This window comes from Cervus elaphus, chromosome 17 (assembly GCF_910594005.1).
Source record: "Cervus elaphus chromosome 17, mCerEla1.1, whole genome shotgun sequence".
NCBI lineage: Eukaryota > Metazoa > Chordata > Mammalia > Artiodactyla > Cervidae > Cervus > Cervus elaphus.
The window spans coordinates 5,082,854-5,108,710 of NC_057831.1; the positions used below are offsets into that span (position 1 = coordinate 5,082,854).

General features: G+C 38.1%; 1 protein-coding gene across 4 annotated transcripts in view; it reads left to right on the forward strand.

Moving 5' to 3' along the window:
* The window catches only part of PRDM5 (PR/SET domain 5), a 249,711-nt gene that overhangs the window by 150,162 nt on the left and 73,692 nt on the right, over window positions 1-25,857 (forward strand). For 3 of the 4 annotated variants that reach the window (XM_043870964.1, XM_043870965.1, XM_043870966.1), the window contains 3 exons: window positions 103-263; window positions 3,528-3,621; window positions 24,365-24,450. In XM_043870964.1, the coding sequence (XP_043726899.1) occupies window positions 103-263; window positions 3,528-3,621; window positions 24,365-24,450 (341 nt within the window). The remainder of the gene's footprint in view (window positions 1-102; window positions 264-3,527; window positions 3,622-24,364; window positions 24,451-25,857) is intronic. The other variant, XM_043870967.1, reaches the window with a different exon arrangement.

The following is a 25,857-nucleotide window of genomic DNA, read 5'->3' on the forward strand; positions in this document are numbered from 1 at the left end:
CATTTTTGGAGAAAACAACACTAAATCTGGTAGACATGAAGGGGTGTTAACAGCACCCTGTTGTTGCATCTGGTTCTGTAATTTGATTTTTTCATTTCTAAGGTGAGAGGACATTCAAGTGTCATCACTGTGATGCTACCTTTAAAAGAAAGGACACCTTGAATGTTCATGTCCAGGTGGTCCACGAAAGACACAAGAAGTACAGATGTGAGCTGTGTAATAAGGCATTTGTTACACCTTCAGTTCTTAGAAGTCATAAGAAAGTAAGTAGAAACCTTCTGTGACTTTGAAAGGATTATGTATTTTAACCGTACAGGTGTATGTGTTAATTATATGGTAATCAATTTTATATTAATCTATCAACATATTTACTCAGAACGACAAATAAGGAATGCATGATTGATACTAACTCTTCAGCATATGTCTGTTTTCTTCATTTTATCAGAAGAGGATATGTTTGAAAGCGAACCTAGATTTAGGTATGGTGCTATGTAGTCCCACGCTATGCTGATAGTTACACAGACTGCTCAATGATTGGAGTGGTCCTCCTACATCTTGCATCCCTAGGACCTAGGGAAGTTCCTGGTATAGAACAGGGACTTGATAAGTATTTGCTCAACTCAAATAAAACGATGTTCATACTGATGGTGATTTGGAGATTATCATAGTTGTGTTATCCTGATTACCTCCAGAAAATCAACAGGTTGTTTTTACTTGTTGGTTAAATGCATTTTAAGTATATATTTGAAATAGCAAAATTCATACTATGGTTAATGAAGCCAAAGGTCTCAGTGTTGACTTTAGAAATGACTGTGACCTGTGGTAGTGTTCTGTTGCTCATTGTGCCCTGCTGAGTGAAGGTTGAAGGGACTTCTGTCATTATAACTCTTATTTTGGCACCTATCCTTAATACAGCTGTTTCAAAGGGACCGAATTGAGTAACTTTCTTTTCTTGCATCTTTAATGCTCAGTGATAATGATACTGTCTTCTCTTTTCAAAACTCTGAATAGAATAATGTTTTAACTTCCATTGTTGGATTACTTTTTCATGAATTTATTAACCTTTTGTTGTGTTTTAATCAATGAGAGAAAATGTAGTGCGTTTTCAAGAAAGATAGAGTTGTTTGTCTGCAATGACAGGTTGTCATAGAAGATATTTTCCAGTGTATTGTTTATTTTTCACTCCTGCATTTATCCACATATTGTTCTCATGTAGATTTGTTTCCATGCTTTCTTATCCATATTTAAGATTTTTAGTGTTATACTTTCAGTATCATTTAATACCATCCAATCAAATTCTGCACCTAATAATACATATTTTTGAATTAAACTGAAAGGAACGTTTTAATTCTTTTCATTACTGTTGCCTTAATGTCCTTTAGTTTGAAACTTATACCAGTGAAGTACAAGTAACTGAGTTATAAGTAAGGAACAATGAGATACTTACGTAACAGCAAGAGAGATCCTGTGGATTTTATAAAGATATTACAAATAACTTGGTAGTTGCCTGTTTGGAATAATCCAAAGTACATTTTATAGCTGTATAAAATTTCTAAACAGTGTTATATTAATCAGAAAGAATGGCCATATTTTGCCCCTTCTGTCAGGGACTAAGAAGAACACAGGTCTGTTATATGTTAAAATGTTATACCATATCTTTAAACTGAACCATAATGTGGACCATGGGAATAACAATTCTTGCTGAGGTGTAAAGAATGTATAACTGTTTTGTACAAGAACTTGTAGTGAAAGTGGAAAGTTAAGTGCCTGCCAAATGCGGAATCAAGGAGCCGTCTGTCGTAGACAGTATCATTGGCTATTACGGCTGTTGATTAGACTGTATTCCTCAAACTTGTGAATCATATAAATCTTTTTCAACAGAGAAAACCTAAAGGACACTGAAGTTGATAAAGATGTTTCATTTATAACTCTTTTACAAATTACAAATATGATAGTTTATATCCAAATACAGATTATAATTCAAATATGAAAATTTACAAAGTAAATATCAACCAGTAAGGTAATGAAACTGAGTTATATTAACTATCAATTTGGGGCTTCCCTGGTGGCTCAGTGGTAAAGAATCCACCTGCCAATGCAGGAGGTGCAGGTTTGATCCCTGGATCTGGAAGATCCCCTGGAGGAGGAAATGGCAACCCACTCCAGTATTCTTACCTGGAAAATCCCATGGATGGAGGAGTCTGGCGGGCTACAGTCCGTGGTGTCACAAAAGAATTGGATACAACTTAGTAGCTCAGTAGTTGCAACAGAAGTCATTTTAATATGGAAGATGAGAATGTTTTGCTGAGTTTGTGATTCTTCAGGTTTGTCAAGTGATGACATCAATGCTCCACCCCTTTTCCTCTATTCCAGCCAGTCTGTCTTTCCCTTCGGGGAACACATTATTTTTAAAAACTTTTCCTGTTCTTTTTATGTTTTCTTGTTATTGTTTAGTTGCTAAGTCACGTCTGACTCTTTGCAACCTCATGACAATTCAAATAATGATACTTCTAATAATTTGCGTAAAAGCAAATGCTTCCAGACACAGGTCCTGGAAGTTCTGTTTTGTAATGGTGGTGGTAACCCAGATGATCCACAGTATGCTTTTATTCATATTCGGGTTATCATTGAAATAAAAAAATCTAAAAATGATTTGAGAGAATGTACAGGTATCTGAAACCTCCTCCTCCCTTCTTTTTCCTTCTGCTAAGTTTGAAAAAACAGTGAAACTTGAAGAGTAGCTCTGACCCCTCATTTATTGAAATGACCTATTTTGATGTTGGTAGAAGCACTGGTCATCTAATGAGATTGTGAGACAAGTTTTAAGCATTCCATCTGCCTCCTCTTGGGAGAGGTCACTCTTTTTTTTTTTTTTTCTTTGAACTCTCACATTTTATCGAAACTGGCTCTTGATGGTACTCATTCACCTTTCCTTGTGTGGTGGTTTTATGCTCAGATAAAAGATATGTTGAAGGCAACAGTGATCTTTGAGATTGACTGTTCATTTAACACTTGCTGATTTTCAAGATGAAATCAGATTTATTCTTTTTTTTGCTTTGTATTAAAAGCAATTCAGTTGAACAAACATGATGCAAGTAACAGAGTACTTTATTGAGAGTAATTCTGTCCTCAAGCGATAAGTGCACACAAAGAATGTGAAAAATGCTTCTGAAGAAGGGTTTCTTGGCAGCAGTCGCGGGCAGGTGTAGCCCCATTTTGATTTTGTGGTTTTGCTAGCATATACTGGTTTTGTATAACTTAATCATTTTTAGATGGGGGCTCCATAAAGGCTTAAAATGTAAACTGCAGAATTATTTTCAAATTTACACTAATGCGTGATTCTAAGAGGGTTTTTTGAACCAGTGGGAATACCCATGATAAATTGTTTAAAATCTCATTGTGATATTAAATCATTTTAAAGAAACGTAATCCTGGGAAAAAAGGATTTACTGTTGTCAGAGGCACTTAATCATTTTTACCTAATTCTTTACATTTATCCTCAACCCTTTTTATTTCTTTCTGTTTAGACGCATACAGGAGAAAAGGAGAAGATCTGTCCGTATTGTGGCCAGAAGTTTGCCAGCAGTGGAACGCTGAGAGTTCACATCCGGAGCCACACAGGTATGTGGGCTGCGCTTGGCGATAAAGACAACATAGAGAAATCAGTTCCTCCAGGATGAGGGATTTATAGTTTTACAAAATGGCTCCAAGGTTAAGAATTAATCTTGACTGTTTTCTCTCTTATAAAGTTTTATAACATCTTGGTTCTTACTCTAGAAAAATTTTGAATAAGTATCCTTTCCCAATCTAAGTTAAATATCTAAAGTGGAAACTTTTTTAATGTCTGTTTGTGATATGACTGTGATTTACTCTATATACTAGGCTAATGGATGGAGTAGAGAATAACAGTTTCGTAGAAGGCTGAGGGCCTCCTCTTAAAACTCTTGCTTTAACTTGCATTAGATATGTCCTTTTAAAATGTTAGACGTCCTTGGAATGTGGTTTGAATGCTGTAGGATTTTGTTGAATACAAGGGTGATGTGACCACAGTATCTTTTGTGCCGTAAATTGCTTCCTAAAGGGTTTCTTCATTTCTTACGACTTCCTAGGTAATTTTTCCCATGAAAGAGGGCTGTGCCCTAGTGAAGGGTGGAGGAGCATCTGAATACTCTTGAAAGAATTTTGTTTGGGTTTTGTCTGTCATGTAGAGAAGTACTTGAAAAGACTTGAAAGAATGCTCTTAATTTTGATAACCAGATGTCACAGATGTATGTGACTCTTAAGGGGTCCTCAGTAGCTGGAATGTATTTGGTAAACTGTGCAACCGGATTACATTGCTGAAGCTTTTTATTCAAGGGCCATAGTATTTGACTTTATCATTGTGTCCCCAGCACCTAACTTAGTGTTTAGCACAGTAACTGTGTGGTGAATGAGAAAAAGTTAGTTTAAGCAGGTCAAAGAATCAATACAGTGACTATTGTACATAGATTGAGAAAAAAGGACAGCCATGAAGCATGATTTCTTGTTTTGCAGCATAATTTCTAATTTTCTGGCTGACGCTTAAAGACCTAGGGCAGCTTAGTAGTCGTCGTCTTCGAATAGCCTCTTAAATGCCTTTAAGTGAAATATGTGACCTAGAAGAGATGAAGCGTTATACATGATGACTGTGGAATAATGGGTGGCCTAAAAGAGAAAAAGAGGTCTTCTTGCTTAGAAGTACCTAGAGAAAGGGAGGTTTCCAGGACAGAGTCCAGGAGAAGAAGGTAGCAGAGAGCAGGGTAGGGAGAAGCAAAAAGGAAAGGGCAGCAGAGAACCATGCTGAGGACAGGGGGACTTAAAATAGCGCCTGAGACTGTCAGCACCATGTCCTGTTGTAGAGGAGAGGCAGGTGGGCGATGGAGAGAGGGCAGGGTGCTCCCGCAGAGCCGAGCGCCGAGCCCGCCTCTGTGCCCTGGCAGTGTGGACTTCAATGGCACGGGCACCTCTCGCTTCTGTGCACTGGAGGCCGTGTGGGATTCTGGCAGAGACAGGGAAAGGCAGGAGTGAGACCAGCAGCCTTCCCTTCCGAATCAGTGATGTTTGGAACTGTGTCTTTGCACCACCCTCCTGAAAGCCTTAACTTAGAGTTTGCTCAGCGGATTTTATGTCTGTCTGTGTGTGCCTGTGTATATATTGATAATTTGTGTATGGAAGGAGGGCGAGTAGGAAATTGGGAAAGTGTGTTATTTCTTCATATCGTAGTAGTAAGTTTATAATAATGCCCTGAGCCATTACCATGTAATGGAATTACGGTTGGTATAGAATGTTTTAATTTTTTTTAATATTTTATTTGTTTATTTGGCTGTGCCGGGTCTCAGTTGTGGCATGCAGAGTCTTTAGTTCTGGCATGTGGGATCTTGTTTCTGACCCACAATGGAACCCAGAGCCCTGTGTTGGGAGGCCAGAGTCTTAGCCACTGGACCAGCAGGGAAGTCCCAAGTGTGTCTTTGTTTTTTTTAATAGCTTTATTTACTTCTGGCTGTGCGGGTCTTTATTGCCGTGTGGGCTTTTCTCTGGGGATGGAGGACGAGGGCTGCTCTCTGGCTGCGGTGCCCGAGCTTCTCACTGCAGTGGCTGCTCTGACGGGGGGCACATGGTCTCGGGAGCTGTGGTTCCCGGGCTCTGGCACAGGCTCCATAGTGGTGGCACACAGGCGCAGTTGCCGTGTGGCATGTGGGGTCGTCTCGGACCAGGGATTGAACCCAGGTCTCCTGCACTGGCAGGTGGGCTTTTACCACTGAGCCACCAAGGATGCCCACAAATGCGTTTCTAAAAGGCGGCGTCTGTTGTTCAGAATGCATTAAACTGTGGATTTTAGCACGGAAAAGAGGAATCCACTGATAGCTCAGCTGGTAAAGAACACCTGCAATGCAAGAGACCCCAGATCAATTCCTGGGTCGGAAAGATCCTCTGGAGGCGAGATAGGCTACCCACTCCAGTATTCTTCTTCCCCTGGTGGCTCAGCTGGTAAAGAATCCACCTGTGATGCGGGAGACATGGGTTCGATCCCTGGGTTGGGAAGATCCCCTGGAGGAGGGCATGGCAACCCACTCCAGTCTTGTGGCCTGGAGAATTCCAAGGACTGTATAGTCCATGGGGTTGCAAAGAGTCGGACACGACTGAGTGACTTTCATTCATTCATTCATTTAATCATAGAACACTTGATTGTTCAAAAATATTGCATCCTTGAGAATTCCAAGTGCCTGCATTTTATTTTACTTGTAGGTATGATGGGCAGTGGAGAAGAATAAACTTAAACAAGTAATTTCTTCTAAAATTTTAATTAAAAAGTTATATTAATAAGACTTTTGAGCTCCAAGAGTTTTGTCTGATAAAAATATTTAATAAGTGTAGTGGTTTTTGTTGTCATATATTATGTTCTGTATGATATGTAATCTAAATAATACTTAATCATAACATTTTATATATGATCGGGCTATTTAAATGTTATACAGATTCTGTTCTATTGGTTTCTGATCAAGAAAACAGGCCCCCTGAATTCAGCCAACAGTGCTAAGGCACAGTCAGACAACAGATAAATTTAAATAAATAAAGTGAAAATATAAAGGTGGCTTATGTGTTTGTGTATGTCCCCACAAATAGTTGTGTGTTTTTTTATACTTGTTTACGAACTGACTTAGCACACACATTTACTTATAACTAGGGTTTTTTTCTGCTTAAAATCAGACTCATTTTCACATTTTGCAGTGCTGCATTGAGTCGCTCTGATATGAAGCCAGTGCTTTTGCTGACAGCTGCCTGGCCGCACGGCTGGGGCTGTATTTGAAACGGTTGGTGCCAAGCAGTTGGTCAGTGATTGCGGACCTGGTATCTGGGTTTCCACAGCAGTCCTGGCAGGGATATTTTTTTTGTGTGGACAGATGTTGCTTTTGCTTCTTTTTTATTTGGTTTGTCCTATTCTCCACATCTTAGGCATCCATTTGCCCTTCCTGGAAGCTAGCTCAGTGACCAAATGAGTTTGTGTAGTTACTTATTTTGCTTCTTTGATGATAAAGCTTTCCTTATTTTGAGTTCTGTACATTCACTTTTTCTCTCCTTTTATTATTTTTTCTTATGAAATTACGTGATTTAATTCAGCCCTTTCTCACACTAGATTTTGCAATTTATGTTTGTGCTACAGTGTAACGGGGGCATGGGATCACAGCCTACTCTATTGGAAGCATTTAGATATGTGCGGTTAGGGGCTGTGCCGTGAGGTGAGAAGGACCCTGAGTGAAGATGGGGTGGGGACAGTCAGGACAGACAGCTGATGCAGCCTCAGAGGAACAAGGCATTCTGGATCATTGGTGCTCACACTTTGGCCTCAGCCCTCCTTATCATCTTAGAAATAATTGGGAACCTGGGAAGCTTTTGTTTGTGTGGGTTACATTTGTTTGTTTTTGTTGTTTAATCGCTAAGTCATGTCCAGCCCTTTTGCAACCCCATGGACTGTAGCCCACCAGGCTCCTCTGTCCTTGGGTTTTCCCAGGCAGAATACAAGAGTGGGTTGCCATTCCCTTCTCCAGGGGATCTTCCTGATGCAGGGGTCAAACCCATGTCTGCTACATTAGCAAGCGGATTCTTTACTACTGAGCCACCAGGGAAGCCCAAACTGGGAACATTTAACAAGTATTTGTTAATTTGTTAAAAATAACAACAGTAAATCCTTTACATATTAACATAAACAGCACTTTTACAGAAAGTAGCTACATTTTCCTACTCAGAAATAATTTAGTGAGAAGGGAGACATTGTTGTACATTTCTGAAACTTTCTTTAACATCTGGTTCAGGAGGCAACAGCTAGGTTCTCATGTCTGTTTCTTCATTCATCCTGCTGCAGCAAGTTCTTTTGGTTGCAGAATTTAAAGAAAATCTGGCCTCACGCAGATTTGCAGTTAGAGTCCTTAACTATCCTTTGTAAATAATTCTGCATGTTGTTTATTACTACAGTAAAACAAAAAGTAGTAGTTTTTTTTTTTTTTTTTTTAAAGCTTGTATTGTGGAAATTCACATCTTCTCAGTGGGCTTCTCCTGTTCTGTTACTTTAAAATCCATTGGCGTGTCTTGTACTTTGAATGATCTTTTACCCTGGCGTGATTCTGTAACATGATGCACAGATCGTGTGGAAAGTGTTGGCTCACCGAGTTACATAGATCCTGCACATGTGTTAATGTCATCACTGATCTCATTAGACAAGTCTGAGTATTCGGAAGCCTTCAAGCATGGTGACACATTCAGATTTTCCAAAATTCTCAATTTTGCTTTGACTGCTCTGATTATTACACTTGGTAAGGCATATTTCCCTCCCTCCCTGCCTTTCTTCTTTTCTTTTGAAATGACAGACTTTTTATTAAAAAAAAAAAGTTCACCAAATACCCAAATCTGAATAATCATATTTTGTCGTCATTTTGTTTTGAGTAAGAATGATGTTCCATGAGAAAAAAACTGTTAGTTCAGTTCATGAATCAGTCATACAAGTGCTTTTTCTTGACACAACTTTTCATGTATAATATGCATTAAAGGAAGTTATTTCCCATTTCATAGCTAAGAATACTAAAATATGGTACTCAGGAGTTAAGGTTTAATAAAATTAATGTTAAGGTCTTAAAGGTTAAATAATAAGTTGTTAACCATGGTTATTTCTTTGTATTTTAAATATGATAGCTTGAATTTTCTTCATGATTCTCTGTATTTTATAATTTTTATAAAATTTTCTTGTGTAAGCAAAATATTTAAAGTATATTAATGTTATGATTATGCAGGAAACTTATTATCAGAATGTTCATGTTTAACTATTTAGGCATTACATACCTCTGCATCTTATTGTCAAATGGACCAGCGTGAAGTACATATAAAAATGCATGTTGGAAAGAGAAATGAGAATGAGAAAGCAGATATGGTAATATTAAACCTAAGTGAGGGTACATAGTGTTCATGAACCATTTTTCTAATTTTTCTTCATGTTTGAAAATTTTCATGATTAAAAGTGGGAGTGTTTTACCCCACGAGAACAGTGGAATGGACACAGACACCAGCTCGGGGCACCTGAGCTCTGCCTCTTGAACACCCAGTGTCGCAGCCCACGTGTTTCTCCTGCCTCCCTCCCCTTCAGGGCCTGGCCCTTGCACCAGGGAATACTGTATTCTTTAAACATAAACAGACTTTTGTTGTTTTGTTTTTTTGCTTACATTTGTACTGCTCAGAGAGAACCCAGATTCTCCTGAAGGAACAGAATATCACTGCTTCCTGCTTAATCATTTTAAAAAAGGAATTCCAGGAAACTTGCAATTCTTGTGGATTATTCAGAAGTTTTTAAAAATACCTTTGAAAGCATATGTATTCTTTATAAAAGAAAATGTAAAGAATTGAAAAGGCTCAGCCAATCAAGTATTATCCTACTGAAGGCCTTTCAGTGGTTTCCCTTTAGCTTGTGCAGATGGCCATCCCTGTATTAATACTTGACATCCCAGGGTCTGTTAGTGGACTTCTTTCCATCCCCTCCAATCTCCAGTTAAATGTCCCTTTCTTCCTGGCGTGTTACCTGTCCTTCCCTTCGCTCCCCCTCCCATCATCCATTTTGTTTGATGAGATAATTCTGTAGGAGCTGGAATCATTACAAACAGTTGTGTGATATGTTACAGTCTCTTGCACCATGTTGCTTCTCACAGGAGATTTTGAGGGCTCCCATTGTTCCCATTGTTTGGTATAAATGAATATCTATTCCCAGTTATGATATTATACTTTATCTGTTCCCTGACTAGATTCTGAGCTGAAGGGCAAGGCAGATCTTGCTTTTTAATCAAGTTTATTGAAGGAGGGAAGCTTTCTCAGATGTTACCTGAGTTAATCCTTTCATAGCCAATGTGTTAGGTTTCTCAGATCATTCATTGTCATTTTCTAAATGAAGCTGAGATCCAGAGAAGCAAATGACCTATCCAGTCAAAGTAATAAGATTCAAATCTTCTTACTTCAAATTCTATTTTATTTTTGTGTTATCTCTTTTTTTTGCTACGAAGCTGTAAGCTGCTACACAGCTATTATCACCATAAAAATTACAAAAATTCAATAACTTCTTCAGTTTAAAAGTTGAGAAGTGGAATTCTGGAAGTATTGTTTTATTTCTGTGGTATGGCAAGTTTATGCTTTAAAGCCAAATGAAAGGCATTTTGATTTTTTTTTTTTAAGCAACCATCACTTGTTCATTTATTCCTGAATCATCTTTAGAGCGGGCAATAACAGAAAATGATGATTAAATTTAGTTTCACCAGATTCTTTTATTTTATTTTTAGAGCAGTTTTAGGTTCATGGCAAAATTGAGTGAAAGGTACAGAGATTTCCCCATTTACTTTCCCCACTCCACACATGCATTAGTCTCCCCTACTATCAGTATTCCCAACCAGAATGGTACATTTGTTACAAGTGATAAACCTACACTGACATGGTAAATTCACCCAAAGTGTTTAGTTTACATTACGGTTCACTGTTGATGTTGTACATTCTTTGGGTTTGGACAAATGTGGATCCACCATTATAATATTCAGAGAATTTTCACTGCCCTAAAAATTCATTTTGCTTTATCTGTTCATCCCACCATTCTCAACCCCTGGCAACCACTGATCTTTTTACTGTCTCCATAATTTTTCATTTTCCAGAATGTCATATGGATGGACAGATTGCTTCTTTTATTTCTGGGAAATGACTGTTTATTTATAGTTGACCCTTTCATTTAGATGGATGTACATTTGAAAGCACTGCCATGTGATGAGATTTTTATAGGGGTAGTAGGCTTTTCATCATTTTCCGATTAGGTTGAAGGAGTCAGTTTCATTTTGTTTTTATAGTATTCAAACTGTCCATCAGTATTTGGGGAAGCCCGTTTTCTTTGCTGTAACATTAGATAACACTGAGTTTTATGAAGAGGAAATATGACTTCAGTGTATAATTCTTTCCAGTTTGGCAGTTGGTAGCTTTCATCATTTCCTATCTGATTCAGGGGACAGTATTGCTTTGTGTAGCATTAAAGGCAGTTTACTTCATGTTAATTTTCTTAGAACAGGTTTTATTTTATTGACTCATGCCTGTGATCATTCTGTTAGGCAGTGATCACTTAGCTGTTGGATTACTACTGGTCTTTTAGTGCTGGGAAGAATCTTAGTATTTATATCTCCATTGTATTTTTTTCTTAATGTTGTTGCTCAGTTGCATCTGACTCTTCGTGACCCCATGGACTGCAGCACACCAGGCTTCCCTGTCCTTCACTATGTATCAGAGTTTGCTCAAGCTCATGTCCATTGAGTCGATGATGTAATCCAACCATCTCACCCTCTGTCATCCCCTTCTCCTGCCCTCAGTCTTTCCCAGCATCAGGGTGTTTTCCATGAGTCGGCTTCTCACATCAGGTGGCCAAAAGTATTGGCGCCTCAATATCAGTCCTTCCAATGAATATTCAGGTTTGATTTCCTTTAGGATTGACTTGTTTGATCTCCTTGTAGTCCAAGGGACTTTGAAGAGTCTTCTCCAGCACAACAGTTAGAAAGCGTCAATTCTTTGGCGCTCAGGCTTCTTTATGCTCCAAATCTCATGTACACGACTACTGGAAAAACCACAGCTTTGACTATATGGACCTTTTTCAGCAAAGTAATGTCTCTGCTTTTTAATACACTGTCTAGGTTAGTCATAGCTTTTCTTCCAAGGAGCAAGCGTCTTTTAACTTTGTGGCTACAGTCACTGTCCACAGTGATTTTGGAGCCCAAGAAAATAAAGTCTGTCACTGTTTGCATTGTTCCCCATCTATTTCCCATGAAGTGATGGGACCAGCTGCCATGATCTTAGTTTTTTGAATGTTGAGTTTTAAGCCAGCTTTGTCATTCTCCTCTTTCACTTTCATCAAGAGGCTCTTTAGTTCCTCTTCACTTTCTGCCATTAAGGTGGTATCAGCTACATATCTGAGGGTATTGATATTTCTGCCAGCAGTGTTGCTTCCAGTTTGTGATTCGTCCAGCCTGGCATTTCACGTGATGTACTCTGCATATAAGTTAAATAAGCAGGGTGACAATTTAGAGCCTTTGTACTCCTTTCCTAATTTGGAACCAATCTGTTGTTCCATGTCTGGTTCTAACTGTTGCTGGACGTGCATACGGGTTTCTCAGGAGGCAGGTAAGGTGGTCTGGTATTCCCTTCTCTTTAAGAACTTCTCACAGTTTGTTGTGATCCACACAGTCAAAGGCTTTATCATAGTCAATGATAATAGAGTTTGAAAACTGCATTTTAAAAACCTAATTCTTTCATGTTTTGATTTTTTTCTTTACTGCCTTAAACAACCAGTTGTTCCCTTGGTTCACCATCTTTTCTGTCTGCTGCCTCTCCCTTTTTCAGTCGCATTCGTCATACTGGGCTGCCCTTGTGGCTCAGCTGGTAAAGAATCTGCCTGCAATGCAGGAGACCTGGTTTGATTCCTGGGTTGGGAAAATCTGCTGGAGAAGGTATAGGCTACCCAGTATAGTTGCCAGGGTGAAGTATAACGCAACTGGTTTTTTCATTAACATTGAAAATGTCATTTTTTGCAAACCTTGTTTCTACCTTTTAAAATCCACTCATTCTTCCTAATTTGGTAATTAGAATAAGGACATGCACAGCAAATATGCACAAGACATTTGCTTATATACATTATTAAAATGCAATGGTTTTTAGTTTTAGAAAAGGAAGGGATTTCAGAAGTCTTCTAGTTCAGTTAGTATTAATTGAAGTAATACTTGGACAAAATACAAAGGTTACATAATTTATATGTGGTTCATCTTGAATGAAACTTGAGGCTTAAACTTTTTCCAGTGTATCACATTGCTGGTATTTTTATTTCTTATCCTTTTCCATGCTTCCTAACCCTTAGTGTTACTCTTGAACTTACCCTAGGATTATATTCATTCTTTCCATAACTCATAATGTTAGATGATATTATCATGTTGATAAACAAGCAATTGAGGATACAATAATCTCAACTTGGAAGCTTGAGGGTCTGTAGTTTGTTCTTTATGGTCTAACTGAGATCTTTAAATATGGAGAAACTTCTGTATCACATAATCAGCCATCAGCAATACTTTGTTTTTTTTGTACCTGGTTCATATCCAGAGCTTCCCTTGTGGCTCAGACGGTAAAGAGTCTGCCTGCAATGTGGGAGACCCTGGTTCGATCCCTGGGTTGGAAAGATCACCTGGAGAAGGAAATGGCAACCCACTCTAGTACTCTTGCCTGGAAAATCCCATGGACGGAGAAGCCTGGCAGGTTACAGTCCATGGAGTCTCAGAGTCGGACACTACTGAGCACCTTCACTTCCATATCCATATCACTTTCATAGCCAGGATCCATGGCTCATACGGGTGAGCCATAGGCCTCATATCATTCATGGGGTGAGCCATGGATAATCTGTGTTCTGATAGATTACGTGTTTTCAAATTCCATTTTATTGATTTCCTTCTTTTATGAGCTTTTATAAATTGCTTAACCTCTTCAAATCTTAGTTCCTCACCTGAAAAGCAGGCATAATAAAAGCACTGACTTTATAACATTGTTTCAAGGCACAGATTAAAGTGTAGGCAGTGCCTAAAGTGCACAGTGCCTAGCGGGGTGTAAGCTTGCTGTAACCTGAGCTGTTGCTGCCAACTGTGCTGAGTTTTGTTATTGTTTTTCCTACTTGTATTTAATCACAGTTGGATTCATACTCCCCCAATATACTGTCTGACCTGCTAGTCTCAGTGTTGTCGTCGTCATCCTTTCATAGCCTTTAGCAGCAGCATATAGATCATCTTTGGGTGAGGGTTTGCTGTCAGACAGTCTGGTTTGGGCGAGTGAGTGGTGCCTGGACTGAGTTGCCATCATTGTTAGTGAAGGTGAGCGTTTGGGTCTATGCCTGGCAGGCAGCTCTGTAATTTATCATCCAGCTTTCTATGCTGGACTGACAGAGATGGCACTCTGAGGGTCAGCTGAAATAGGAGAGCACGTTCTCCTGTTGGTTTATAGCTTTTTAGGGTCAGTGAGAGCTGGGGTTAATTCCACAAGGTAATCCACGGACTGTGACGTGAATTCCGTCAACCGTTCATAAGTTATGGAAGAAGTTCTAGGAGCTGCTTTTGGGCTTTTAAATCTCTGGGCCAGAAGGTTAATTACTTGCCTGCAGTTCCGACCAGTTTTCCATGTTAATAGATACCGGCTGTGTTGGCCCTTCTGTTCTGGTCTTGCTTGCATACTGTTACTTGAATGTAGTAATAAATCACTGTCTTAGAAAATATTTAATTTTTTGGTAACTATCTGCTATCATCTTAGAAATAAAAAGAGTTGGTATATTATAGTTTGATTATGCTTGGAATTTAGCCACTTTTTCTTCTCTAATAGTTTTTCTAATGGAATTTAGCATTCTTTGTAGAATACTTGTTCAAAGTTATGAAAACAATAGGTATAACTAATTATAAGTAACTATAAGACAGTGACAATTATTCATCAACAAAAACAGACAATGAAAAAAGACATTGTATACACAAACGAAAATTTAAACATGTCTTTTCACATTTTCATAATTAGATAACCTCTGTATGTTGAGAGAGAATTTATTTTGCTATATTTATTTTCTATGTCGTTAATTACTAATATTAGGCCAAACTAAATATTCTTTTACCTACAGGTAATCTAAGAGTTAGCAGAATAGTTGAGTGTAGAATCTGCATAGAAATAAAATTTCCTCTGCACCCCCATCATACTTCAGAGATTGATATTGAGAGCTTCAGATTTTTCCTAAGAGGTCTTACTCATAGGCAAAATCTTAAACTGTATGTATAATTCTTATTCTCTCAGTGTGATTTTGACACATCAGATAATTTGTGATCAACCACATCTGTGGACTAAACCATTTTCCCTCTTTTTTTTTCCTGTATTCATCTCTTCCCCCGTTGATTTTGGGCTAGTAACAATCATATATAACAAGTGAGAGAGACATTCATTTTGACTTTCAATAGTAATGTGATTTTTTTTTTTTTTTACTTTTTTGGAAAAATATCAAAGGCCTTAGTTTTTTTAATGCAAAGATTATTATGCTTATGTCAAAGTCACAGGCTAAGATACGACGTACATAGGGAAGAGGGAGGGAGTGACAATTGTCTTGGAATATAATGTGATGAACAGTTATCAAATGAATAACACAGTCGCAGAGACTCTGATAAGATGTCTCATTTAAAATATACCATCATTTGTGTGACTCTATTTTTATTATTTCTTTTTTCTTTGTTTTGTTGGGACCCTCAAAAATGAAAGTGGCCTATGCAACAGTTTTCATTGTTGAAACTGTAATTCAGCATCTTTATTGGTAAATTATTAGCTAATATTATCAATGGCTGCTGCTGTTAAATTTGGAATGCAGCATATTCCTTTAGTAAAACCAAAGGGGATTTGATTTCCTCTGATACATGCTTCCTCCTACCATTGCCACCATGCCAACTTCCCCCCAGCCCACCATCCCTCCAAGCAGCTTCTCTCTGTTGGTTTTCTGTAGCTCTGAGTTGTGCCTCAGGCCTGAGGAAGGTTTTATATCTTTTATAGGTTTCGGATAAGAGAAGAGTTTTCTGGGCTTCTCGCTACTCAGAGTTTTATACTCTGGATTCGTCCTTGCTGGCACTGTGAACAGGAAATCACCTCTGTCTGCAGGCACCTAAGGTTTAACTGCTTCATCACTTCATGACCACTGTTTGCAAAGTATGCTCTTAAATACTGGGTTAAATAAAACTTTGGGTAGCAATCCTTAAAAATGGAGAACTACTGGGTAAAAAGACGCATGGTTTTCCACCAAAGTCTGACTCCGTCATAACAAAACCATATGAGTGGTTACCTTGCTTTACTTAGGGACCTTGCTGTGAAGCGTCTCAGGTATCAGTGTGGAGAATTCACACAGGAGTTTCTCTTTCCTGGTGTCTGGATTGTTTCTGATGCTTCTGCTGTTTGTGGAACAATCTGCGTTGCTTCTGGCAGCACTCACCTCAAGGGCCTCAGGAAGGTAGGTGTCTTGCGCTCTTCAGACAAATCACACGCAACGGGTGACATCTGCACCTGTTTCCTGCCCAAACCAGGGCTTCTTGAATAGGAAACCTTTTACTTTTTCTTCCTGGTTAATTGTGTTTTTAAAGTGTTCATGAAGTCTTGTCCTTTTCTGTTTTGCCTCTCATATCCTATTCTGTTAGCATCAGTAAAACTTTTTGTTTTGCTCTCAACTGGTATATAGGTCTGGCTCCTTTTTATCTCCAACTAGAAAGTTAGAACATGGCTCTCCTGTTTTACTTCCTCCCCACGAAGCTCACCTCACTAGCTTTGCCATCTTTTCAGAAATGAACTGTTGACTGAAACTGAAGCTTCTTAAGGAAAAAAATGCATCTTTTACTTTCTTGAAGTGCCATAGAAACTTGCATTTTTTAAAAAAAGGACTCAATTTGTTTTGGTTCAGTATTTTGGAACGCAAAGGTCCCCCCCAGTCATCTTTCGATTTTTACATTTTATGGCCCACGTCCTTACAAATAGTGAACTCTTTAAACTTTAAAAAGTATAGTGTCTCTAAATACTCAAGGAGTAAATGTCAAGTTCAGATTTTTGTTGTCTTTCTAACATGACAGTGAAATTCCACAATATTTGATTACTAACGGCATCCCAGGAGTAACAGTTTGGGGTTCAGTGAAGTGAGTGTGGTTTTGTGACTCTTTTGGCTGCAGGAAAAAAATAAAAGTATTTCAGTTCATAGAAAATTGCCAAGAATGAAGTTGAGCTACTCCCATTTCTCAGTGTAGCATTTTACTTCTCTCTGTAGTGTACTGCTAATTTATTAAGTTTCTCCATTGGTTAAAGGGATTAAAATGGTGAAATTGGAAAAGTGATTGGGTAATGCTTATACAATTCTAATTTTTGGTTTAATTTTCATTTAGAATGAGTCATTTTGATGTTTTGTAAAAATTTCGTTAATCCATAATAGAAAAATAAGCCAATCCTGTGATATTCATGGAATACAAATAGCAAGTTTTAAAGAATTCCCATATAGTATATCTACAGACTTCCCAGGTGGCTCAGATGGTAAAGCGTCTACCTACAATGCAGGAGACCCGGGTTCGATCCCTAGGTCAGGAAGATCCTCTGGAGAAGGAAGTGGCAGCCCACTCCAACACTCTTGCCTGGAAAATCCCATGAACAGAGGAGCGTGGTAGACTACAGTCCATGGGGTCGCAAAGAGTTGGACACGACTGAGCAACTTCACTTTCACTTTCTTATATAGTATCTATGTTAAAGTTCAACCATGTGGAACCATCTGACAGTATTTTTCATGAAACATACACTTCTGAGGCTTGCTTTCTTCATTTGAAATTTGCCATCTCCAAAACTTGATTTTTGTTAGAAAAGTCAAAGTAAAAATTAAAATTATGGCTCCAAACTCCTTAAACATTATTTAATTCAATTATTTAAACATTATTTAATTTGAATTCATCAAAAATGAGAGTTTGACCTTACTCCATCTTAAATTACATTTTCTCTGTATATACATGTTTTCATGTTTTTGGAGTTATGGGAATTCCTGAAATCTATATAGGTATTAAAAAATATACTGATAAAATAAAAGTTAAAGTTATTAAAATGCTTTCTGGAGAGAGTTTATTTTGATTTTAATAAAAATCTCTTAGAACATTCGTTAAAGTTTTCTGCTTGTTTAAAAATCTCTAAAGGTATAGGGCTCATTAGCTGTACACTTTTTTTAAAAAAAAGGCATGGTAAAATATACATAACATAAACTTTATCATTTTAAGCACTTTGTACATTCTAATTTTCGGAGTTGATCATATCCAGATTATTAAGTCTTTTGCATTCGATGTGTTTAGTGGCATTAAATAAAATTTGATCTGAGTTTCTGATAGTGTGGTCAAGTTCATGTCTAAATTTAAATCCATCATCTAAATTTAAGAATATCAAAATATCTAATATAGGTATATTGAAGTTGGCAAGAATTTTCTTTATTAACTTTTGTTGCATAAACAGATCTTTAGAAAGGACTTGTCAGGGTGGTCATTGGTGCAAAATACGGAGCAGTAGACGGATATTCTGTGATTTAGTGGCTTTAAAGCCTTTCCTTTTATCATGAAGGTTCATGCTAACCTGAATTCCCTTCACAAATTTTAAGATTCTGTTATTTTACTTTATTTTTTTAAAAACTTTTTATTTTGTATTGAGGTGTAGCTGATTAACAGTGTTTTGACAGTTTCAGGTGAACTTCGAAGGGACTCAGCCATACATATATATGTATCCATTCCTCCCCAAACTCCCCTATTTTAATATTAGTATGTTAATCCTTTAGTGAGGCCTGGAGTTCTTCTGATGTCTTTAATTATATAGCACAAAAAAATGGTAAAGTCAATAAATTATAATCCTACTGGCATACATTAAACAAACAACAATGGCATACATTAAACTAGAATCAGATTTTTCCTGTTGTGTGTGACCATACGTGCCAGCAAATGGTTTCGGTCATAGTGTGTTTTCTTTGTTAAAGATGCATGGTAGTGTGTGTGGGGACCAGGCGAGGCTCTGGGTACCTCATGTGGCATCCAGATGTCCCCCTTTCATTACCACCAGCTGCCTTTGCAAAGCCATCTGCAGTTTTTGGAGTTCTTTTCTAAATATCCACTCACCCCCTTTGTGTATTTCAAGTACTTTTAGGCTACGTCCATCTCAGGTGTGGTAGCAGTGGGAATTTGGGGGCACCCATTTCAAGTCCAGTAAGTTAAAAAGCTTGTAATTCTGCGAAAAAGAGTTACAGAAAAAGTGCACTTAAATTGGCATGAAGAAAGTACATTCAGTTCTTTTACCTTTCCTAATGACCTCTCCTAAGTTCTTTTCCTGTCGTCACCTACCAGAGATCTTTCTTCAATCCATCTCCTTGTTTTATTTTCTTCTTACAGTGTCAGTATCTGAAATTATCTTGTTTTTTCTTTAACATTTTCTTGTCTTATTACACTAGTAAAATTGAAGAGGCAGTGATTTTGTGAATATATTCACACCTGTGTTCTTAAAGCCCAGGACACTAAATAGAAGATGGTGTGTGCTCAAAAAATGTCTGTTTAATGAATGAATAAATTATCTTCCAGGATTATCTACTTTGTGACACCTGTTCAAGTCAACTTAAAATCAACCCTCTACAGTTACCATCATGTTTCTGTGTGTTCCTTGATGTGTTTGATGAAAACAGAAGTGGACTTTAATGATATTCAGTGTTAGAACATAATTTGAAGAAAGAAGCAGATGCAAAAAAAAGCTCATCTGTTTTCCTTAGTTAAGTGAAAACATTTTGCTGTTAGATATGCTTTAGTGTTATTCATGGTACTATGCTCACTGAATCTTAGCTATTGGTAGCTAAATCTCATAATGTAGTATGGGATGTTTGCCAATACTGTTTTTCCTTTCTAAATGTTGAAGGTGGTTACTTAAATGTGGTTCTCAAGGCATAGTTCAATATTATGTCAGTATGTGCATCCACTTGGGATCTGCTTTGAGATATAACATATATTCCTAACCTGCCCCTGACTTTTTCCTGATGAGCTTTGATAACTAAAGGAATGTCTCAATCTCCCAGTCAGAAAGATCTGGTTAATGTCAGCTGTAATTGCAAGAAGCAGAGTTTTTGACAGTAACTTTAGAAAGTCTAACCTCATTTATATAAAAACTAGCCATATTATTAATTTATTTGATGGTCTAAGGGTTAAATATTAAGCATTAAAATTCTGATTCTACCATTTAATAGCTGTGTCATCATGAACAAATCACTTATCTTCCCTGTGCCTTACTTTCCTCACTTGTAAACTCAAGCTATGAATTCCTAGATCATAATGTTGTTACAAGAAATAAAATTACTAATGTACCTCAAGTGTTCTGAACAGTATGTTTCAACCATTACTTTTATTTTTCTATTTAGGTTGGTTTTTAGCTCAGTTTTTTTTTTTTTTTCCTAATTTTCAGATGAACTAATTTTCATGTTAGTGAGAATTTGAACATTGCTGTTAACTTATGCAAAATGTGAACAATCTTCAAATCTACTAGCGATATTTAAAAATAATCATTGTTTGGATTCACATCATATTGTATATCAGAACCTATGTACTGGCAGTGATCACGTAAGAAAGAAAGATCTGTATTCTTAGAGTTAACCAAAATTGAAGAATAATTTCTATTCACGCCATAATAATTTTATGTGTAGACAGAAATATTTCCTGGAAACATACTCATCACAATAACTTGCAATAGTGACAGAAAATATCACATGCATAATGTGAAAAAAAACCTAGGAATAACAGCTTGTCTTTATATTTAGCAGCATGTTGACTTGTACAGGTAACATTCAGCTTCTGATTGTATGGGAGAGCAGATAGCTTTGTCCCTGGAGTCTGAGAGAGGCAGGATTGCTCTAAACATGCTCCAGCCAAAAGGGTGGACAGCCTAATGTAGTCTGTCAAGGCTGATTCTCAAACCACACACTCTGGCTTTTAAGTAAATTCTGAATTTTAAATAAATTTATCAAAGCCGTTTGCCCAGTGACAGCCTTTAAAACGAGTTATACCCTGGGGTGGTAGGGTGAGTGGAGTGGGACTTACTCAGTACCCAAACCTGTCAGCTCAGTGCTGTGGGAACTCGGGTTGGAAGGGGGTGGGAGCACGGACAGTCTAGAGTACTGGTTTCTGTTCTGAGCAGTCTCCTTAGGTCTCACGAACAGCAGACGGAGACATCAGTGACGATGATAATTGCCTCCATATGAGCAAGGTGATTCTGGGAGTTTGCTAGTACTGCTGTAACGAAGTATGCAAACTGAGTGGCTTAAACAACAAAAATGTATTGTCTAATACATTCTGTTCTGGAGGCTAGAAGGCTGAGATCAAGGCGTTGGCATGACCTCACTCCCTCTGAAGGCACCGGGGAACCATCTGTTCCAGGGTTTCCTTCTGGCAGTTCCTGCTGTGGCAGCGTAACTCCACTCTTCACAGGGCCTCTCCCGTGTCGCTGTCTCTTCGTGGGTATGTTCTTGTAGGGACATCAGTCACATAAGGTTAGGGATAACACAACTCTAGTGACATTTGCAACAGCCTTATTTCCAGATAAGGTCATATTCTATTTCCTGAGGTGCTGGAGTTAGGACTTTAACATGTGAATTTTTTGGGGTGGGGGGGAGCACAGTTCAATCCGAAATAGGTGGCCATACATTTTTATTGTCCCGACTGGATCAGCTGTGTCAGTGAAAAAGAGTGCTGTTAATAATTGTTCCATGGTTGCCGGCACAGAGAATGCTTTAAACAAACCTGAATGTTTGGTCAGAATATCTTGGAGATAGGTAAAGTTTATTCCATTTTTCAGAGGTTCACTAAGGTTGCGTGGCTTCCGCAGAGTTACACCTAGAAGAGGATGAGCAGTATTCATACTCAGAACAATCAGACTCTAGAAGAGGAGAAAAAGCTCATGTCTATAGTGGAAATTTGTGCATTATGATACCAGCTAAAATAGGGAATTAATTTGTTTTGCCCCATTCTCTAAAATTCTTTAGCATTTGTTACCTCTTTTTCCTTGCTTAATCAATTTTGGCTGTCATGAAAGAAAATAACTTGATGTGTTTTGTTAGGTTTAATTCACGTAACCAACAACTATAAATCTTTGATTCTTTTATATTTTGCTGGCTATTCTATTTGTATTTGGAGAGCAATCATACACATAAAGTTCTGTTGTTGATACAAAGAGAATAGCTGTGAACATTAAGGTAATTTACTATTGCTAAAAATTTCTGAAACATCTTTACCAACAATTTTACTGTTTATCATGCTTTATCTGTAATCTATATTTATTTAATTGTTAATAGATAAGATGGAAATATTTTAGCATTCTTCTTATCACTAATGTAAAATGAATTTACATTGAAAAGTTACTTCCTTTTCATACTTTCTGAAGAAGGAAATAAAATTATCTGGACTTCCGTGATATAGAGTTACCTCCATGAGCATTAGCAACTTGCTCTTTTCTTCTAGTGTTTTTTCAGTGAGTTTGCATTGTTAAAGTTCAGTGATTTAAGAAATCAATAAATGATAATTTCTGTTACTGCTTCTGTCACTGATGCTCTTACTGATGGCTCTCACTGATGGCTGATGTTATGAATATTTTTTTTGTTCTTGTTGTCAAGGAAAAAAATTCTAGAAATATCAGAGAACTGAAATTAATAAAGCTTAGAGGTTAGATGTAGGGAGAAGTAAGTAAAAAATGGCTATTTAAGTTTCTTATTTGGTAAGTGGATGAATGTGGTATAACTAATCAGGACAGGATACGTAAGACACATAGGGTCAGAGGATAATGTTCATGAATGCTGAATTTTAATTGTTGGTGAAATATACTAATGAAGATACCCAGTGGGTATACAGATATCTCAAGATAGGAGCTCAGCAGAGAGGTGGAATGAAGATAAACACATATTATCATTTTAGGGTTAAAATAATGTTATCTTTTCCTAGTTGTTCAAATAAATTGGACCCTACTAAGTCTTTACTTTTTTGTGTGTATGAAAAGTCACACCTACCCAGGTTCACAACCATAATAAAGTCAAGAACTCTCAGTCGATTTACTTAGTGCAAAAGTTGATTTTGTCTCCCAGAAAAAAATTGGTAAGCCTAGATAGATGTTAAAGAGTTCTGTTCCAATCTGTGCTGCCTTTGTTATTTTTCAGTTTTTCTTTCTTCCTTCTTGAGTGGTTGTCATTGTTTCACACTGTCCACTTCAGAGAGAGTTCAGAGGGAGTGTCCTGGGTATGTCTCAAGGAGAGGCTGGGGGAGTTGCTGAGCTGGAGACTCTGCCGCAGTTGTTGGCAGGTGATGTTACTGTCGACAAGGGCTCAGAGAGCAGGGCAAGTCCCCCTGTGCCCCAGGGCCTCCACTCCCAGAAGCGTGGCTGGACGCTTTGTAAAGCACCTGGGCAGAGGTCAGGCAAGGCCGTGGTGAGAAGTGACTGCTGGTTTAAGCCGCAGGAAGCTCCTTGTTGAGCTGATGGACACATTCACTGGCGTGACTCAAGTAGCCTGTGCTTGGATGAGACTGAGTGAGGATGATGATCAGATGATATGTAAGGGAGCGGAGGACCAGCATATTGATTGTCCAAAGGCCTGTTTCTGAGGGGAAGGGAAGACAGCAGTTTTACATGTACTGAAGGCACGTATTTTATTGTATTGATGTCTGATGGCAGCTGAGGTCTGGCATCCTGTCGTGTAAGTACATTGTCATTCTTCATACTAGTGATTTTCAGTTACTGTCCAATCTGAATAACTAAGCTTTGATGAGTGAGTAGTTTCACATTTGTCCTGGAGATTAAATTTTGCTGTATTTTTTTTCTTTCTTTTTTTTTTTTTTACAGTATAACTTTTTAGAAAGTGTGATGTGGATGAGTATGTTTGCTTGTTTAAAAAAAATGGGTTTAGCTGTTTTCTAGATATAACCTCTTCTCAGTTATAATGGAAAGGATAAATCACTTATTATTTAGTTTAACCAGTTCTGTTTAACATATATCAGATTTATGAAATCCTTTTAAAACTCATAACCTTATTGAGGTAAAGTATGAAATCTTTTTTAAAAAACAAAGTATCAGTGAAACAAAGATCCCTATTATGTTCAGTACAGTGACAGAACACATTGATGCAAAATCTTTTTAACAAATTCTTACAATAAGGAGATTTAATTTGGTCTCAAATATTAAAAGGAAAGGGCTTCCCAGGTGGCACTAGTGCTAAAGAACCTGCCTGCCTCCTCCAACTAATAAAAATAATTGGGAAAAAAAATATATATATAAATAAAATGTAACTGCAAAAAAAAAAAAAAGAACCTGCCTGCCAGTGCAGGGGATGTAAAAGATGCAGGTTCGATCCCTGGGTCGGGAAGATCCCTTGGAGGAGGAAACGACAACCCACTCCAGTATTCTTGCCTGCAGACCCCATGGACAGAGGTGCCTGGAGGGCTACCATCCATGGGGTCACAAGGAGTCAGACTTGACTGAAGTGTCTGAACAAAGGGAGCGAGCCGGCTGCGGTAGTTGTGGCTGGTGTCACTGCAGGAAGTGCTCCGGCTCACTGCCGCTCCGCAGGAGGGAAAGCTCCTCCTCTGCCCTGAAGTGCCCCTGGGGCCGCCTGGCCAGTCTCTTCGTGGCCATGCACGAGTGTTTGCGAAGGCCTGGTGCAGGAGTGATCGTACATGCCTGCTTTGCTGCTGTAGACTTTTCTGACAGGAAGCCTGCCTTTATCTTGTAGGTGAGCGTCCCTATCAGTGCCCTTACTGTGAGAAAGGATTCAGTAAAAATGACGGCTTGAAGATGCACATTCGTACTCACACCAGGGTAAGATAACATTCTATCTCATTTCGTATAAGATCCACACTTATTTTAAGATGTTTAATTTTACCTGAGAAAGCAAAGGTGGTATATCTGAAACTTCATGCTTGCGGTGAATATTTGGGCATATCTTTTTTTTTAAAGACGTAACAATGAAAGAAGCAAAAATCCAAACCCCCAGAGCCTTCCCATTCTTTAAACTGTGAACTAGTTCTTAGGAGTAACAGGAGTTACAACTGTCAGACAGCCCAGGAAGTGTAGCCGAGTGTGTGCCAGAAATGCAGATGCCAGCACTTCCGGAACAGAGGTGCTCTGTCAGCATGTGACCATTAATTAATGTATGTGAGCTGGCATGCTTGCAGGGAAGATGTTGGAGACAGTCTGAATTACCATGGGAAGTGGCTGTGCAAGGAGTGCCCCGTGCCGTCCTTCCTTCTTTTTCCAGGGATGCCCTCTGTGCTTCTGCTGTGAGCACCTCTCACCGGATCCTTGTCATCCTGTGACGTACAGCGTGTTCAGACCCCAGAGTCTGCGTCACATGCTGGAAAAAAATGGGAGCAGCTCACCCTCTGTCTAGCTGCCTTTCTTAGCTCACTGTTCAGTTTAGGACACAGACTTTACATGGACTTCCCACTTGAAAATTTGATGTTTTTAAATAGCTCTTGATTTTGCTACATCCATCTTTTTCACTGCTAACCTTTCACACAGTTCTTTTCAGTTTGGCCTTTTAAAAGTGCTTATGGTCTGTACATAAATGCCAAATTTTTTTAGATTTTGAGAGACGTGCCTAATCCCCTTAAGAGCAGTTCTAATTTAGGCTTCTCCTGAATTCCATTTTTTTTACCTTAGCTGTAAAATAAGAACTTTAGAGGAAACAAATAATAATAATATCCTTGCCAGTGTAATAGTATTCCAGCTTTCCACTTTAGTTCTGTAGGCTATAAAAGATAACCTCTGAGGTCCTGTTAAGAAAACACTCCTCTCATGTTTGTGGTGGAGGAGGGAGGCAGCTTCTGTGCTCACTAGGGCAAATCCACGTTGGGTTTCTCATTCTGATTTAAAATATAATACTTGTATTATGTGGATATTTTGAACTGGAGTAACTGCTAAGTACTTCATAGACAGTGAAGGGTTAGATAAATATTACTTCTCTTAATATGACTTAATGTACATATTCAATTATTTATTACACAGTGAGCACTATTAAAGAGGTTTAATGTTGTTTAGGAGGTTATTTTATGTATGTACAGTTGTCACAATAGTGCCAATAATGTGTTTTAGACCAGAGCAAAGGAGTGCTGATTCCTTTTATTAAAACTCATGATGTTAACCAAAATCTGGGCCTTATGAGTGCATGTTAAACTGTTTTACAAAGTTATACCTTTGAAAAGGATGTTTGAATTCAGGGAAAAA